Consider the following 19,880-nt stretch of genomic DNA (forward strand, 5'->3'; position numbering starts at 1 on the left):
TAAAACATTTCTTCATAAGGTACGGAATTATGGTATTCATGCATATGCCTTTAGTTTGTTTTATTTTTGATAAAACAACGCATGTCTCAACCATTCAGAAAGCAACAAGAAATTACATTTGCGCTGAACAATTTCTCATTTCCACGTCGATTATTACCGACATCTGTAGCTTGTCAGATGCAATTAAATAGATGGAAATAAAATGCCCCATCACAATGCGTAATGACGCACAATGGCTGATCTTGCGCTCTTAGAAGATGTGGCAAATGGAAGAATTTGGAGTGAACGCATCTTTAGACAGCAAGAAGACTTGTTGGCAAACGAGGACGAGTGGCTTATGAGCCGGTTCGGACTTCCTCTGCAGGCTTTTGGGGGTGTGTCACCCGGTGCATCTGGCGCGTCGGTGTCCCCCTGCGCCTCAGTCACCACTCCACTTAAAAGGGATTCCCCAATTATTGCCGCCAGTCTCTCATCAAGAGGGGTCAGCTCCGGTGTCCCCCCCCCCACACCCGTGGCAGACACGGGTGTGTGTGTGTGTGTGGGGGGGGGGGGGGGTTCAGCGCTAGACGTTTTTTTGCCTTGACTTTGATGTCCGACCTTTTCTTTTTTATTTCGGCCACGGTCCGAGGTTGTGAGGCTACAGCTTACAGCGTCTGCCGCCGTCTGCCACTCACGTGCCTTTTTGGCATTAGTAATGCCCACACTGTGCCCTCCAAACAACATTATTATGGCCCGCAGCAGCAGTCACTGACTGCAAGGACCATATTGTTTTCGCAGTTGAAGCGACGACTTCGCCGCCTTTCAGCGAGAATTTGACCCCCGCCGCATGCTCGAAAAGTCACCAAAATATGCACACACCTGGGATAAATTGCAAATGAATTTTCCACAAAGTCAACGTCACCCCCCCGAAGACGATGACATCACGGCCAGCGATCCCGTCAAAAAAATGAATGGGCCGAAAATCGCGTATGGGGCCGAACAAAATGTACTTCAAAATACAGTCGCGAAACCGAGACACACGTGTCGGGGATATCCCAAAGATGTTTTGAAATCATTATGGGACGGCCGCACGACCTACGGCTTGGCGGCCATTTTGTGGCGAACTCTGAGAATTGGCGATTTTCGTGTTTTCCCACAATATGGGGAAAAGACACTTTTGTTTGAACGATTTTCACGCAATTGCACACACTTGCTGCCAGCTCCAGCCTACAAACACCCCAGAAGTGTCGTTGACCTTTGACCTTGGGAAAAGGCCGCCATCTGGAATTTTCTCAAAAAAGCACCTTTAGCACCAGATACAAACGAAAACTCTTCGTTGGAATTTTCATCAATCGTCTCGTAACTTTTCGGGCACCAATGGCCAGCTACTCTGGACAAAATGTTGGAATTAGAAGTTGTAGATTTTGAACGGCGTGCGCGTGGCGAGCTAGCAACCGTTGCCATCTTGGCTAGCTCGCACATTTTTCATCGGAACGTCGTGAAGAGGATATATGCGATTCCTTGGCCCGCGCTGAACAAAACGATGCTACGCACGACAAGATCGATAAAGGAATGTGGGCGTGGTAAGCAAAAAACCGTCGCAAAAAAATGTGCCGACTCGGCAAAAACGAAAAAATTCGGAACTTTTTTTTTGAGAATCGACTAACGAAACCAATATATCCTTGTCCGCGATATCCAAAGGACGTTTTGAAATCATTACGGCATGGTGACACGACCTACGGTTTGGCGGCCATTTTGTGCCAAAATCTGCCATTTTGCGTTTTTCGCGTTTTACACAATATGGAAAAATGAACTTTTTTTCGAGCGATTTCCACGAAATTTGACTCACATGTTGCTAGAGAAAGTCCGCAACTATCTCTGGAGTTTCGTCCACCTTTGACCTCGGGAAAAGGCCGCCATCTTGAATTTTCTATAAAAAACGCCTTTACCCCTGGATTCAATCGTAAACTTGTCGTTGGAATTTTCCGCAATCGTCTCGAAACTTTTTGGGCATCAACGTCAAGCTACTGTGAAAAAAATGTTGCAATTAGAAGTTGTAGATTTTGAACGGCGTCCGCGTGGCGAGCTCGCAAAGTCGCGCACTGCTATTCCTCATACCTTATTATGGCACGCAGCAGCAGTCACTGACTGCAAGGACCATATTGTTTTCGCAGTTGAAGCGACGACTTCGCCGCCTTTCAGCGAGAATTTGACCCCCGCCGCATGCTCGAAAAGTCACCAAAATATGCACACACCTGGGATAAATTGCAAATGAATTTTCCACAAAGTCAACGTCACCCCCCCGAAGACGATGACATCACGGCCAGCGATCCCGTCAAAAAAATGAATGGGCCGAAAATCGCGTATGGGGCCGAACAAAATGTACTTCAAAATACAGTCGCAAAACCGAGACACACGTGTCGGGGATATCCCAAAGATGTTTTGAAATCATTATGGGACGGCCGCACGACCTACGGCTTGGCGGCCATTTTGTGGCGAACTCTGAGAATTGGCGATTTTCGTGTTTTCCCACAATATGGGGAAAAGACACTTTTGTTTGAACGATTTTCACGCAATTGCACACACTTGCTGCCAGCTCCAGCCTACAAACACCCCAGAAGTGTCGTTGACCTTTGACCTTGGGAAAAGGCCGCCATCTGGAATTTTCTCAAAAAAGCACCTTTAGCACCAGATACAAACGAAAACTCTTCGTTGGAATTTTCATCAATCGTCTCGTAACTTTTCGGGCACCAATGGCCAGCTACTCTGGACAAAATGTTGGAATTAGAAGTTGTAGATTTTGAACGGCGTGCGCGTGGCGAGCTAGCAACCGTTGCTATCTTGGCTAGCTCGCACATTTTTCATCGGAACGTCGTGAAGAGGGTATATGCGATTCCTTGGCCCGCGCTGAACAAAACGATGCTACGCACGGCAAGATCGATAAAGGAATGTGGGCGTGGTAAGCAAAAAACCGTCGCAAAAAAATGTGCCGACTCGGCAAAAACGAAAAAATTCGGAACTTTTTTTTTGAGAATCGACTAACGAAACCAATAACCAACGTTGGGCATCAATGGCAAGCTACTGTGGTAAAAATGTTGTAATTAGAAGTTGTAGATTTTGAACGGCGTGCGCGTGGCGAACTAGCAAAGTGGCGCACTGTTATAACTCCTATGTTTTTCAAAGGACTACTGTGAAATTTGAATGCATGCATTAATGCCTGAAACAGAATACATTGAAAAACACTGGATATGGACATATAAGGAATGTGGGCGTGGTTAGCATAAAACCACTGTTGCTAAGGACAACAAAAAGTTTACTTTTACCGATTTGTCCGAAACTGACGTCAATCTGTTCGTCCTCCCGAGGGGACCAAAACATAAAATGGTTGCTATGGAGATAAAATCAACAAAAAAGCAGCCATTTTGGAAAAAGTGGGTTTTTTATCAACTTATGACATATAGCTCTCACCAATGGAGGAATGTTTTTCTGAGTCAGTCAATGATGCTGATCGCTATGCTAGCACTTTTAGCCACATTAGCATAGCTAGCATAGTTAGCATAATTAGCATTTTAGGTAATGTGTTTTTCTGAGTCAGTTGATGATGCTGATCGCTATGCTTGCACTTTTAGCCACATTAGCATAGTTAGCATTATTAGCAAATCCAGCCTTGACTAACTTTTCATTTGTGGATGGTGAGGACGGTGAGGGCGGCGAGGGCGGCGGTGGTGCGTAGCGTTTATCGTGGAAGGGGGGTTGCGTCTGCGGGCCATACAACGCCGCTTGCGGCTTTAATTCTCCTCTTTTCCACCTCGCCAACGATAACTTCTACTTCACATTGAGTGAAGTTACATTTTTTTGATTTTCTCTCCGTGTTTGCCATGGTTTCGCAATCAATGAATATTCATTTGTGGGCGTTTCACGGACTATTTATGGGCAACTATGGGCGTGTCATGAGGCCGCAAAAGCTGCGCAGCATTTAGAATTGGTTGTGATTTATTAAGGGAAAGATGCGTAGGATGTGCGTGCGCACGGTTTTATAACTCCGAATATTTCTGTGCGTACGCACGTCCTATGTTACATCCGTACGCCACTTCTGACGCAAATCCTACGCAAAGTTTTATAAATGAGGCCCCTGGAGAGACCCACTGCTCCTCCAAATCGAGAGGAACCAGTTAAGGTGACTCGATTATCTGGTCCAGATGCCTCCCGGGGAGGTGTTCCGGGAATGTCCCACTGGATGGAGACTTGGGGAAAACCCTGGACACACTAGAGAGACTACGTCTCTCGGCTGGCCTGGCGAACGCTCGGGGACCCCCGGAGGAGCCGGAAGAAGTGGCCGGGAAGTCTAGGCGTCTTTGCTTAGACCGCTGCCTCTGTGATCCAGTCGTAGATGAGCAGATGATAATGGATGGATGTTCAGTTCTATGCAAATTGAAGGCAGGCAGACCATCCAGAAAACTGAAATCACAGGGTAAAGAGAGGAAAAAAATGAAGGTCTGAAGTTTCTTCAACCATTGTCGAGCTCTAGTGAACAGTAGAAAAAGAAAAAGAATCCCCTCCTTGCTTGTCCAGAGTACATTGTGGGCTAAATGCGTGTTCAAGAACCAGCATTTAGCACATTCATTTTCATTCAAATGAAATGAAAATGTCAGCTTTTATGGCTCCAAGTGCTATTTCAAGTCTCTTCCAGAAAATATAAAAAGTGAGATGCAAGCCATGTTTCACAAGATGTTAACGTTATTCAAACGTCTGCATGTCTAATTCAGTTACAGCAAGTCTGGTTTTTGTAACTTTTTAATAATTTCCTAGTAATTTAGGAGCCTTTTTATAAAAAAAAAAAAAAAAAAAAAAACTTGTTCTGCTGCCTGAAACATTTTATTCTTAATTAAAATGGCGTAATATTGGCATATGTCATATACTTATACAGCGCTTCGACACATGGGTGGGCAAGGGGGGAATTGAACCTGCAACTTTCCAATCAGAGGTCGACCTCCCTACTGCTTCACCACAATCGCTGAATTAAACCAAAGAAAAATGGAACACTTAAAAGCTTGTTGACTCATGATCATTTTGTAAAGTGTACTACTTTATTTTTCTGTTGTGTTTAAAGCAAAACAGCAAAGTTTAGTTAGTTTAGTTTACAATGATTGTGTTATTTTACACCATAGTATATTTTCTAATACTAACTTATTGAAACTTTGATTTCTTTGATTTCTAACCAAAGGCTTTCATAGGCTATTATTGATGGACCAAGTAAGGGTTAATGGCCTTCGTAGTATGCATTATCAGTTTTTAACTCACGCTGTAGAAGCCTTTTTTTTTTTTTAAGAAGAAAAATCTTTTTTGGCCTTTTTGTCCGTTCTGGCTCTCCATAGCATGTATTTTTACACTGCTACCTTTATCTTTTTTGTCAATGAGAGCAGCTATGATGAGCAGGTGACAGCAGTTAGAGAACTTAAGAAAACAAGTTATTTATTTATTACTTCATTAACAGAAAATTAAACTAATCCAATGACCTCCACTCTTTAAAATTAACTTTTTTTATTTACTTCTTTAAAATCAGGCTTTCTGTTTTTAAAAGACACCCTTTCGAAATGAAGGATGTGAATTCTAAGACATTAGAGACTTTCGCTGGTACTGTCAGGCTACATCTAGAAAACTCCCACTTTATAATCATCATACACTTACATCATTTCCTTGTCATAAGCTAGAAATATGTCACATAAATCTGTCATTAATTGAAAATCTTGAGGTTGCTCAACTTTCCTGATATCTATCTCTGAGAATCGGAGCTGAATCTTTATTTTGGTTCGTTGTTTCATCCACAAACTGAAATAAAATAAGTTTATTTAACCTATTTCCCTTTTTACTTCTTAATCTTTTTTTCCTCCTACCTCATTCTAGACCATATTTTTTAATGTTATCAGAAATTCGCTTAATCTTTCTGACTTTCTCTCCCTCCTTTTTTTGAGTGAACACATTTTATGCCATGACCTTGACTACATGGAGGCGTTGAAGTGAGCACAACTTTAGGGTTGGAACATGAGACAAACAAGGACACAGCTGCTGCACCAGAAAAAAAATGAAATAATAATAAATAATAATAATAATAAATAAAGCGTACAAGTTTGACTACAAAAATATGACTTGCATGTTTTATTTCAAAAAAAACCTTGGGGGGGGGGTGTCACATCAACTTTTTCTGGCAGTTTCTGTCTGGATACCTTTTTTTGTTGTTGTACTAAAACCTTCTCTGGTAACCTCTGTCTAATGATCATCTACTCTTGTTGGTGATGTATTTCCAGAATGACAAACAAACATTTTTGCTAATATTTTCTGGCTTTCGCAAATCTTCTTAATTCAGCTTTTGTTTTAAATTGAGATGTTGCCTTCAAGTTAGATTTATTCCATTCAGTTAAGATTAAACTTGTGGGAGAACCTTTGCACGGTAAAAAATCTACAGCAAAATCTCCTTTCTTGCCAGTCACAGCTATGATATCAAAAAAAGGATAATCCCACTGTTCCTTATTAGGAAGACACTGACGAAGGGATTAGTGGGTCAAAGAATTAAGTATTTCCAGGACAACAAAAGCGGATCTTTTTAAACTCTTTCTGAGTCGGTGGTGATCTGACCTGCTTAAGGTGGAGCAAGAGGGGGCATTAAGCTTTGGGATTCAGTTTCCCAGGTTGCGCCAGTTGTAGCAATAACATTTAAAAATGGAGAAGGAAGGCTAATTTTACAGTTGGATTAGTGGAGCATATGAAGGTTTTGAATGGGAGATATTGTGAAGGTTAAATTTAGTCATTAGCACAGCTCATTACGTGCTGACCCAGTGACTGATAGCTTTACTATCATATGCTGAGCTGTCAATAAGATTAACAGTCACTGTCGGAAAATCTGTGGTTAAGAATAAGGTAGAGTGAGTTGTTTGATATTTAGCATATTATCTAAGCACTTTAAAGGATCATTCAATGCCAAAATTCTTGATGTTTCCTGGAAATTTCCACATGAAAAGTAACGTTTTTTTGTATTTTTAATTTTTTAATTTTTTTTAAAGATGTTTTTGACCCGATCGTCATGATGTATTTTGAGGCATGATCTGATTTTGGTCCTCTTTTTTACTTTTTTAGGTTTGTTCCCACCGCTCCGGCTGTAACTCTTAAGACGATTCCAGAAGGACCTTCACCTTCGCCTCAGGAGTTCTCCAAATCCTTCATATTGTGTGTCTACCACCTTTCGGTCTTGCAGGGGGTTAACCCCCGCCCCCATCAAGGGAACCCCAGAGACGGGCCTCTGTTATGATTTACTCTCCTGCCCTCACTCCACAACCATCGAATGACAAGTGTGCATCCGAGGGTGGGGCTTGCCTCAGTCTCTCACAATTGGTTGCTGAATGGAATTAAGGTGAATGGAACACATGCCCAAGGAGCAGGACTCTAACTCTAACCCATCAGAGGGCGAAGAAAAACAGTGAGTTTGCCTTTTTTAAACTTTTGAATACAAGTTTATATTTAAATTGTCCTGTTTGTGACGCCCTCCTTTTTTAGAGCTGGGTATCAAACTTCACATGCTACATACACCAAGTTGATGAGGATTGACTGTGAATTAGGGATGTCAGAAACTCTGAGGAAAAGAACTATAGCTGTCTGCGTTTTGTTGTTTGTCACAAAAGACTAAAGGAATCCAATGTGCAGCTCTGTGTTATCTGACAGAAGCCAGCAGAGTAAAAGGCAGTTTATTGGATTCCTACTGCTTTTACATTTTATGGTTGGTACTACATTACATTGAGCCTGTCTCCAAACAGTGAAGTGCACACAGAGGAATGTGGGATTTGTAGTCAAACAAGCTAAAGCCAACAAACCTAACTGAATTAAAACTATTATTTTGTACATAAACATTTTGAGTTAAACTAAAGTGGGGCATACATATTAACGGATATTATAATTTAGTATATCACCTTTGGGACACTAAAGAATGTTTTTTTTTTTCGAAATATGACTAATGTTACAGCTCATTATCCTACATGGAAGTAAGATAACTCGATCTCTGAGGCACCGCCTTTCACTCCTTGTGAATGTTGCCCATTTCATGACGTCAACGTAGAGCCGGCGTGTCTGTGTTTCACTCATGAAAACAAACATCCTTCGAACTTTTGCGAAGATGGATGTGCATATTGTGGAGCCTTACCAAAGTCGTCGTCAGCTCTGCGGAGAAACTGTGTGTGTGTGTTAGCCTGGGGGTGATGCTGGCAACCCAGACTCCTCCTGGAAGGGGCTGTTCCTCGCTTCCTCACCATCTGAGGACCCACTCGTTTTCGTGGATTGGGAGGGGCCGGTGCCCGGAGCACAGGGTTTTAGAATACTCAAAAATGCCTGAATGGATCAAAATACCTTCTCAGCTGCCCTTACAGCGAGACAAAAAAAAAAAAAAAAAAAAAAATTTATACTGTATTCATCCCTCAATGGGGAAATTCTTCTCCGCATTTGACCCATCCCCTGGGGGAGCGGTGAGCTGCAGCTGAACCGCGCTCGGGAGGCAGTAGTGTTAAGGGCCTTGCCTAAGGACCCCCACTGGGTGATGTTAACTGCTCGCCATTGATATGGTAATTGCCCCCCAGTACCATTGCTTATTCCCCTCCGGGAATCGAACCCTGGATTCCTGCATGGTAGCTTGTCACCTTACCAACCGAGCCACCCAGCCACAAAAGCTGTACAGCGAGACAAAGGGAAAACCTGTACAATGTGCATGCTATGGACAACAGGTTCCAGGGAATACTTATACAACATGCAAGGAGAAGTAAAGGTGAAGTAGGTGAGACACAGATTTTTTTACTTTGTACCACCCCTCAGCCCCCACATGCCCCCCCCCCCCCCCCCCCCCACACACACACACACAAATTCTGGGGACTGCGCAAGGGTATGTGCTGTTCACATGATAAGTGCATGCTCCTTGCATGCCCTCTACCTGTTTGCACCTTTTTTGTTGCAGACGGCCTGCATCTGGCCATAAGTTGTGAGTAATGACTTGAGTGTGGCGTACGGATACTGTACGTGTCACCATAGCCGCATTTACACTGCATGGTTCAAGTAACCCAATTCCGATTTTTTTTCCTCTCATGTGGCACAGATTGGATATGACCGGTTAACGTGTAAGCAGATCGGAATCAGGCCACACTCATATGTGGAAATAAATCTAGTACGAATCGGATATGTGCATTTGCGTGTGCCATGTAAGCAGACAAATCGGATATTCCCCAGTAAATGCGAGTCGTACGTCAGTGACGTCAACTCAGGATACCACCAACTGAGATCACATGACTTATTAATGTGCTTTTGTGCGCTGACTTTGCTGTTCGAGGACAGCTGGAGCCCCATCAGCTGTTACCTTTCAGCCTCAGGCTTCAGACCGTAGTCGGAAACCGCTGTTATTTCCGGTCCGTCCCGGTCGGGACGGAAACGCTAAGTAATCAAGCGGGACACCGTTGCTCTGGAACAGGCTAGAAACCAATTATTAGTACAACACAACGTCTGCAAACATGTCCTCGGTCAAACTCAGAGAGAGCACATAAACCGGCCGAGCAGCCCTTGTTTTTCCTCTCCCGCGCATCCCCTCTGGTGCGCCTGCCTCATCCTGGAGCGCCCAAGGCAACGCTTCCTTCCGTCGCTGCGTTGCCTCCATGACAACAGCAGTCACACAAAAGAAACACAACAGGGGGGTGGACAAGCTTTGCTTGTTTCTTTTTCGCCATGCTAAATGTTTGCCTATTGGACCAACACGCATCTTCTAAATGTGCTTTTATTATTGTTATGATTATTATTAAGGGCCTGCTCGCTCATAACTTTTTTAATCCGTGCGATCAGTGCTCAGGTCCGCGGAAGGCAGAAATGCTGTTACGTAGTCCTTAGAACGTCTACCTTTGATGGTTTCAGCATTGTATAGTGTAAATGCAAAAATCGGATACGGGTCACTTTTAAAAGATGATGTAAGCGGGTCGTCAAAAAAATCGGATATAGTCAGAAAATCGGATTTAGGCATCAAGACCTGCAGTGTTAATGCAGCCCATATGTCATAGGTGCATGCAACTTACATTAGCCCCATGAATACTTCATACACTTACTACACGCACAACAATCATACATTCCATTTTAAACAAGTCTCAAGGGAACTGCAAGGTGCCCCTGCACACCGCCTAAATTGCTCCTCTCTACGTCCCTCCACCGGCCCCGACAACTGAAAAACCTGCAGCCCCCATACGGGTCAACCCCTGTTTGGGCGCATCTGACTATAGCTTTGCAGTGAGGTCAATGCTTAAACTTTTGTTTAAGAACTTCAAAGTTGTTACTGACAAGAAGATCAAATCGCTGTGAAGTTTAATGTCTTTTTGTTTAAATTAACCTCAAAACATTTTACAATGAAACAAGTGTAATTCAGGAGCTCAGAAATAAGAGCCAGTGGCATCATCAGTCATGGTATGAAAAAGTTTTAAACAATTTCTGGCCTCTCCTCTTGTTATCCTTCTCTATTGTGTTGAATTGTTTTTAGAAGAAACCTTGTTTTGTCACAGCAATCTCTCTGAGCTATGTTTTACATCCTCGACCATTCTCTAAACAACGTTTTCTTCTGTCTATTTCTTTTTCTCTTCTATAAATTGGAAGCAGAACCAGTCAAACTGGCTTGAACACAAACAAACGCAGAGCTTTTTAAGCCCCTTCTCATTAATGAAAACATAATATTAGTAGAATGGAGCCTTTCTCAAAGACAGAAAGGCAAAAGGTCTGTGTACCAATGAGACGACGGCATAACAAAACGGCTTATCAGTCAATATCAGCTCACTTTAGCATTAAAACTGGGTTCTGTATAAAAAAAAGAGACATAGTTTCCCTGAAATTATGCAGTTGAAATATTAAGTTATTGCTGTATGTCTGGGAGTACTTCAAGTTGTCAGCCCAGATCAGGATTGTCCATTTTTAAGACAGTGCGTGAGAGCAAGAACTTAAAGAGAAACATGTGCAGAGATTATGTAAGCTTCCATCGGATGGGGTCATGTTTCTGTTTAATCTTCCCTCGACATGCTTACAAGGACCATAACAAATAAACGTTGCAGAAAATATTTAGCAGCAAGTTTATTGTTGTCGCAACATCATGTAAAAAAACAAAATCTTCTTTTGACTCTTTGTAACAAAAGATGAGATAACATGACATTGTTGGACACACCAAAACACTTTATTAAGCTTATTTTTTTAATGCGTTTTTGGTTCAGGTTCAGTCTGTCTTATGAAAATAGCAATATAACTCAATGCGTTAGTCTTGCAGAGGCCAAGTGCCCCTGCAGTAATGGAGTATCACATTTCCCTGCATACATTCCTCAGCTAACATGGACACCTGTCTGTGGATTTAAAGCTTTCCGTCTGGGAGGACAGTTGGTATCATGCACATTTGTGTTAATGTTCCATATTTTTACCCTTCATATCACATGTTCAGAGTAACGTACCTTGTTCCCTATTTCTTGACCAATATTTTTGTTTTGTTTTTGTGTCATGGTTTGGGTTTCTTTTGTCTTGGTTTTTGATTTATTTCTTGTTCTGTCATGTTTGGTTCTGTTTCCTGTTTTATTTTGAAAGGTGTTCTGTTTGGTCATGTTCCTGAGTTTTACTTCCTTGTCCCTATCTGTCCTGATCATGTTCACCTGTGTCTTGTCTGCCCTGTCTGTATTTAAGTCTCGTCTCTCCCTTCCTCTTGTGCTGGTCCGTTAACGTCGTAACGTCTCTTCCATGTAAGTCTGCTGCCATGTTTCATGCCACGCCACAGTAAGTTTAGGTTTGTTTGGTTATCCTGCTCTGCAGCGCCTTTTGTTTGCAATTAAACCCTCTTGCCTTGGAACCGTGTGCCTCCTGCCTCTGCGTCTGGGTCCTACCTGCTCTCCTGCCCCCCATATCCTGACAGTTTTGTGTGGTATGGCTCAGTTAAGGTGAACTTTATGGAATAATCTAAGTAAAGGTCTAAGTGGTCTTTAAAGACTCTCAGTTTTCCAGGTCATGTTAGTACAAGAGTCCTAGGTCCTACAAGGCCAACTGGCTTTTAAGACCCACTCAAGTCATTTTTTTAATCTATTTTCAGAGCATTCACTGTGGTCTTTTAATTATGATAATGCCGTTTTTTTTGCCAAAATCTTTTGCCAAAACCTGTATCATTTTCTAGGACATAGTTTCTGCAGAGCAGCAGGAGTTCGTTGGAAATTTGCCCTTTAGTTAGTCGTGGGTGGAACCATTAGCGCAGAGCAATCCTGCCCCCCTTCCCATCACCCATAAACATAGACTGGAAAAACAATGGACGAATCAAGGTGTGACGTCACCGATAAAAAATGCCTTAACTCCGGCTCATGCGAAATGAGGCCAACTCTCTCACCATTGCTTCCTGATACGGGTGTCGCGATATTGAAACCAGTTTACAGTGATTGGTCCGAGTCGCTCTAAGTCATCGTATGGCAACCACTGTCGCCAAAGAGGATTGAGTTTATCACAAATCCACCTCTTTCCACACCTCTACATCGTGTACCATGCATTTTTATTGACTGAAATTGCGCAAATTGGAATTGCGATAGTAAATTTGCCTAATCGAAACATTTCGATTGCGAAAAACTTGCATTTATCGAAACAAAAATGTTGCGCTTAGAGGAGGTGGTTTTATGGGCGTATCGAAGTGGAAACACTTTTTTTCAAATTAAAGAAGTCACGTGACCAACAACTCTGCACTGGTACACAGATTGCTTCCATAGTCCGTCACGGTTGCTGTTGGGCGAATGAGGAATACAGCCCGGATAGGTCGCCAGCCTGTGGTCGCTTCGCCATGATCCCGGCATTGCAGCTCACTGTGCCCGGCGGTGGAGCTCGCTTGCTTGCTATGCCAGCACCTGGGCAGCTGGCTGGCCGCAGACAGAGTGCAGCTGCAGGATGGGAAGGCACCCAGGTCGGGCCTCCTAAATCTTATGATATTTTTCCTATTTTCATCAAGACAATTATTAAAAGATCGTCTAGTTAGATTCTTGTGTTTATTTTTTCCCTCTTGAACTAATGTGGGTCACAGAGACACCGAAGTTGCGGCGGAAAGATTTTTTTTCAGCGGTAACTGAATTATCTGTTGAACCAAGACATGGAGACGTGATTACAAAAGCTTTTATAGTACTTTTAAAAAGAAATAAATCGGATCTCTAAACATCCTTCGTGTCTTCCATGCATTGTTATGAGATATACACAGACAGAAATGTAAATGTTTGTGCTGTAAATCAAAGTATTGTTCACACCCGTGTTTTTGAATGATTTATCACGTGAGTTGGTTTGTGTTTATTCGCATAATTATGGTTTAATGAAAACAGCAAAATTGTATTTTTTTCGACATTTCCATAATTTCAATAAAGTTATGTGCATTTGTGTAATGTAAACACAGACTGTATTCAGCTTTCCCTTTATAGAGTCCATTACACGGGCTCGGAAGATTTGTACAAGCCATTGAGAGCAATCCATTCTTCCACTTTCGGCTTCTCCCATCAGGGGTCGCCACAGCGAACGAATCGCATGGTAAATTTGGCAATGTTTTACGCCGGATGCCCTTCCTGACGCAACCTTCTCAAACCGGGCTTGGAACCGGCAGAGGTAGAGAAGGGAACAGGGAGGAGCCTGGAGTCGAACCCGGGTTTCACGGACGGAAGGCGCCGCAAACCAGCACGAGCTAAACTGGCTTTGAGAGCGATCCATTCAAACATTTGAATTTGCAAAGGGTAATTTTGTATTTGTTAACCTTTATTCTTATTTTTTATAGTTATTCACTCCTTCTTCATCCACGTTAAGCCTGAGATACAGAGGAAAATGTTTGTTGTATTTGAATGCTTTAAAAAGAATTTTAAAAAATTAAGGAAAAGGCCTTTACAGACGCCAAGGATGAAGTCTGCTGCCATTAGTAAAAAAAATCTGTCAATCAAACGCCTCAGATGTTCGACATCAGACCCACATGCTTTTACTGAGGCATCTGATTGGTCATTGAATGATCTGAATAACTTGCGATAATATCTTTAAAAAAAAATTAGTATTGGATTAAATATTATGAAGAAGGCATCAGAGCAAGAATAGTGATACTGAAAAATAAAATGACAGAGTAATAGTAGTAATAACTGTCTATTCCTCAATAGAAGTCCATGGGATTTTGGCTTCTTGGGAACACGAGAATGGAGGGGTTGAGCTGTCTATTGTTCTCTGAAATTTTAAGCTTAATTTTCTTTATACATGTCCTCCATCATCAGAAACAGGTCAGAAGAACATGTTAAAAACACTAAAAACAGCATTTTAATTGTAGTGTGTCTTTATTGTCTGTATTTTCTTTACTCTTTTGTCCTTAAGTCTTTCTACGTTCAGGGCCAACAAAATTTCATTTTCAGATGAAATGAGACCCAGTTTTTTCTTTTTTTTTAATCCTCCACTATCTTTTGAAACAAACCTTTTTAAATCTTTGTACTGGGCATCTTATAAAACCCTGAAGAGTGTCTAATGTTCATTGTTTAATGACATATTGGAATCTTCTTTGCCGTTGATTTCTTCGTCAGCAGATTTACAGGGTGTTGTGATGAACAAATCAAAGACTTGTGTTTTTTATGAACTGTGGTTTGCTTGCTTTCATGCTCTTCTTCTTCTACACACTGAAGATCACACCTCTCGCTTGTTTTTGGCTTTATCGTTCACCTAAACCACATATTCACCACTGCGGCGTTCAGCTTCATAATCCCTAAAAAAAAGAGTCGTCCTTTTCATCTCATGCTGTCAGAGAACGACTCAAAATTGTTTGTGTATGCAGCGTGAGGACGATTGGTAGTCATGCAGATTTCACCCAACACCTGTCACAAAGAGCAAAACACTTTTTCTGTCTTCTTTTATTTTTTCTTGTGTTGCCCACGACACTATCCATGTCTGTGCATTTATCTTTGTGGTTTCTCCCTTCCCATTTTGTTACTCCACATCTGGAAGCCAAATAAGGATTCAGCAGCAATGCAACTGCATTCAGCAGTTCCTAGAAGATTGAGGATCCCCCACCGTGCCAGCTCTTAGGACTTCACCATTGACTGCGTTGTCTGTTACTTTATTGCTGCTTATTTGTTTTCAGGCTTTACAAACAGGGAAATGATTTCAAGTCAAGCTGATGTTTCAGAGCTCTATGTTTAGCAATAGCTTTTGAAACAGATTTAAAAATAAAAGGGTCTTTGGTTTTATTGAGACCATCCCACAACTGAGAATTTGGCATTGTACATATCAAACAAAAGGTCCCAGTTAAACCTATTTTGATCTAAAAATTAACAAAACATCATGTCTAAGGATTAAAATGTATACCTAATAATGTAGTCTTATGCTTTAAATTTGCCTACAGTGAAAATGAATATGACATCAACTTGTAAGTAAATTTATTTCTGTTTGGGACTTTGGAATGGGGCACCTAGTGGTTAGCTGATCTTACTCTTGTGTTCAGGTGGCTTGAAACCAGAAATCAGGTGTTGCCCCTAAGTGATGAAGCATTTACATGATAACTTATTTCACAACTCTTACTAATGTGTTGGTGGAGTGATATTTTCAGCCGAGGGGAAGGTGTGGTCGTATACCTGTCAGCACGCTTGAACCCATCACACTTTACACTTAGGACGTTCCCTTCCAGGAATGGTATTTTTAAACAGCTATTACATATCTAAGCAACAAAACTAAACAATAACCAACAGGTTACAGCCCTAGTCTGTGATGGATGTTTTAGCAAGTTGTAAATATTCAAAAGTATTTTACCAAATCAAAAATATACCTGAATGAGTTTGGGTTAAAGTCTCAAGCTTTTGTACAATTCCACATTTTCTGACAGAATATAACAAATATGAAAGATGGTGCCACCTGGCTGTTAGTACAGTACAATGTGTTTGGGGTTCTTTTTGCGGTTGAAATTACTGCTGTTCACGTTGACTGCATTCCAAACTGCAAGAACATCACGTTCAGCTAGACCTCATCTGATTCTTCTGGCTGCAACCCAAAGGACTAAAGTTGAGCTGCGGTTGAATTTTGTACAGCTTTACCTTATTAGTTTATAAAACATTAGTTTACAAAACATTAGTTTTTCTTAAAACCCATAATTTTCTGTGATTTTTTTTTAAATCTATAACCCTTCTTTTGTGAACAAAAGTTACACATTAGGGATTTAAGAAGCTTTCCGAGCATCTTGTTGCACGTTTACTATGCATAGTCCACAGCTGTGCATCCAGGCTGTGGGAGTTGTCTTGCTTACTCTCAATGGCATGCTATATCTTCCTGTGGGTAACACTGTAATTTAGAGACTGGCGTGACACAACAGGGAACAAAGTGTCCATTAGCTCTGTATGTCTTGGCTGGGACAGACTAGCTGTAGAGCTGCAGCATATTGGCACAGCAAAAGACAACTCTGGCGACTCTAAATGCAGCACCAGGGGCAACAATCAGACACTGTCATGGGTATAATTCCCTAGACTGTTCTGTGGGTCCATGTCATGTTGTGTTTGTGAGGAGCATGAGCTACAAAGCTGCTCTCTGTTCTTTAGCTTGACTCACACACTGAAGACAAGACATAACAAACTTCAAAAACAGTACCATCCTGGTGTCATCTGCTAAATACTCTGTTTAGCCGATAGTCGCTAGCTTTGCGGAGAAAATGTGTGTTTGTGTGAGCCTGGGGCGGTGCTGGCAGCACAGATTCTTCTTGGAAGGGGCTGTTCCTCACTTTCATATATATGAATGAATGTGAGAAACTGCTCATTTTGGTGGATTGGGAAGGGCTGGTGCTCAGAGCGCTGGTTTTTAGAGTCAAAGCTTAGGCTCTAAAGCAGGGGTGTCAAACTCATTTTCACCAAGTGCCACATCAGCATCAGCATGGCTGTCCTCAAAGGGCCAGATATAACTTATACATGTAACTAAATGTAATGAAAAATACACGTAACTACTCCTTAATGTTAAATAACTCATTTATTTATAACTTTTTAAAGTGACAATTACAGTTGCATATAAAGCAAATGTTTGCTTGTTACTCTAGAATAAATTCTTTTAAATTTGATTCTGTTAGGTTATATGGACAGTGTTTAAATCCTAATGTATAGTTGCCCTATCCAATATTTCAAGTCCAATTCCCCCTAGATATGAATAATTACACAACCATTTTTTATTTTTTATTTTAAGAAATTAAAAACCTTTATGCTCTTGCGGGCCAGATAAAATGACATGGCGGGCCACATTTGGCCCGCGGGCCTCGAGTTTGACACATGTGCTCTAAAGCCATTGAGATTGTAACATAAAAAACGACACAAGGGTCTATCTGGTCTGGAGCCAGAGTAAATAGACTATAAACATTAACAGTCACATATTTGTAATGCAGACATGGTGCATTATCCCCCAAGGCTGACAAAGAGAAGGTCTAAATACCAACACCTACTGCATCAAGGTACATAGTAACTGAACTAGGCAGGAATAGTCTGTGTATTTTGAGTGTAGCCAAGGCGAGCATCGCTAAGCATTCAACCCCATTGCTTCTTCAGCATCGTCCGGTACAGATGAAGTTCTGTGGGTTGGCCCTAATATCGTCTGCCTGACAACCTAATAAGCACTATACAAACCACGCAGTCTCAAGAGAAGAGTCGGGCTTTGCTGTCTTTAGTGTTTACTGGATGTTACTGTTTGAGAAAAAGCTGAGTGCATTCAAGTATGCTATCTGGCTAAAGTTAGCACAAGCGATAAAAACATCAGGTTGCATGAAGAGACACAAAGATGCATGCAGGAGGCATGCCTTCTGCAACCGCAGCTCTGCCATGCATACTTTACATTCCCATCATGTCCTCTTGTGACTTTTGCAGAAGAGGTTCAAACTAGCATGACCCTTGCATAGTCTGTTTGCATTCACACTGCAGTGAACCAGACAGTTGAATCCTTGTTCTTGTCTGCTTAACTGTGGTACATTTGTTTGGTCTGCAGCAGGGGTCAGGGGCCTCATTTATAAAACTTTGCGTAGGATTTGCGTCAGAAGTGGCGTACGGATGAAACATAGGATGTGCGTACGCACAGAAATATTCTGAGTTATAAAACCGTGCGCACGCACATCCTACGCATCTTTCTCTTAATAAATCACAACCAATTCTAAATGCTGCGCAGCTTTTGCGGCCTCATGACACGCCTATAGTTGCCCATAAATAGTCCGTGAAACGCCCACAAATGAATATTCATTGATTGCGAAACCATGCCAAACACGCAGAGAAAATCAAAAAAACGTAACTTCACTCAAAGTGAAGTAGAAGTTATCGTTGGCGAGGTGGAAAAGAGGAGAATAATGTTGTTTGGAGGGCACAGTGTGGGCATTACTAATGCCAAAAAGGCACGTGAATGGCAGACGGCGGCAGACGCTGTAAATGCTGTAGCCTCACAACCTCGGACCGTGGCCGAAATAAAAAAGAAAAGGTCGGACATCAAAGTCAAGGCAAAAAAACGTCTAGCGCTGACCCGTGTCAGCCACGGGTGTGTTTGGGGGGGGGGGACACCGGAGCTGACCCCTCCTGATGAGAGACTGGCGGCAATAATTGGGGAATCCCTTTTAAGTGGAGTGGTGACTGAGGCGCAGGGGGACACCAACGCCATTGTGCGTCATTACGCATTGTGATGGGGCATTTTATTTCCCTCCATTTAATTACATCTGACAAGCTACAGATGTCGGTAATAATCGACGTGGAAATGGGAAATTGTTCAGCGCAAATGTAATTTCTTGTTGCTTTCTGAATGGTCGAGACATACGCCATACATTGTTTCATCAAAAATAAAACAAACTAAAGGCATATGCATGAATACCATAATTCCGTACCTTATGAAGAAATGTTTTACTATGAAAACAACTTTCCCTAGTGGACAATTAATGCATCTCTCTCTATCTATTCATCTGTCTGTCTAATTGCACCTATATCTGCTCCGCCAGACGGACACATTGACGGGAATGTCAGTTTGTACATTATTTCGTTCTGTTAAATATATTATTTATGAGGATGAATTGCACAACATGCCAATATTGCAGAAAATATTTCACTTTTCTTTTTGCAAATATGTGTTCATTTGAATTTCTGTTGTAATTTTCGTTTGATTTTTTTATTTGTTTCACTGCTGATCGATCAAACGTGTTCGTGTTCGTGTAGGCTGTTAATTGTAAGACTTGCTTTGTGAAGTTTTCATGTTATTTCTGAGAGGCAGTATTGTCATTTTCACTTTCACATGTTTCTTCCATCTGCCGACGGTGTCGCCGTTTCTCATTTCACCCGTTTTTGTGCGTACGCCTGGGTCAGAGCTTGCGTGAAGGACCGCACATTTTCCCGTCAAGTTTGCTTTTTATAAATCTCAATTATTGCGTAGAGAGTGGCGTACGCCTTCTTTTGTGCGTACGCAACGTTTATAAATGAGGCCCCTGGTGAGCTTTAACGTGCCCAATCGAAGAAAGCAATTAGATGTAATAAATTGAAATGCTGGACAAGTATCCTTAGTGTACAAGAGCTACCAGTTTGTGTGCGTCAACTTGATTTAGTCTAGCAGATTCCAATCAATTAGGATTTTAAAAAACAAAAAAAAAAACACAAGTACAGCAACGCAGGGTTGGGATTATTTAAGTTTTCTTCATCCTACTCCCTTTCAATCAATCTTTTAAATTCCTTTTGACAATCTTAATATGTAATAGTTTCATTGTGTCATGAGCTATATGTAAAATATGTTTATTTATGATGATTATTTTTGCTTTGACTGCTTGAAATAAACTATTTCCAAATCTTTGAAGGTTAACAGTACAGTTGCAACAGTTTTTTGTTTGGATGTGAAATAGCAACATAAAAGCA

General features: G+C 41.6%; 1 protein-coding gene across 3 annotated transcripts in view; it reads left to right on the top strand.

Moving 5' to 3' along the window:
* The window catches only part of thra (thyroid hormone receptor alpha), a 179,404-nt gene that overhangs the window by 115,481 nt on the left and 44,043 nt on the right, over positions 1–19,880 (top strand). For 2 of the 3 annotated variants that reach the window (XM_023949083.2, XM_078936948.1), the window contains one exon: positions 7,111–7,450. In XM_023949083.2, the coding sequence (XP_023804851.1) occupies positions 7,389–7,450 (62 nt within the window). In that variant the 5' untranslated portion in view covers positions 7,111–7,388. 3 annotated transcript variants of the gene reach the window in all.

Source organism: Oryzias latipes, chromosome 19 (assembly GCF_053564925.1).
Source record: "Oryzias latipes strain Hd-rR chromosome 19, Olatipes_Hd-rR_3.1".
NCBI classification, from domain to species: Eukaryota; Metazoa; Chordata; class Actinopteri; order Beloniformes; family Adrianichthyidae; genus Oryzias; species Oryzias latipes.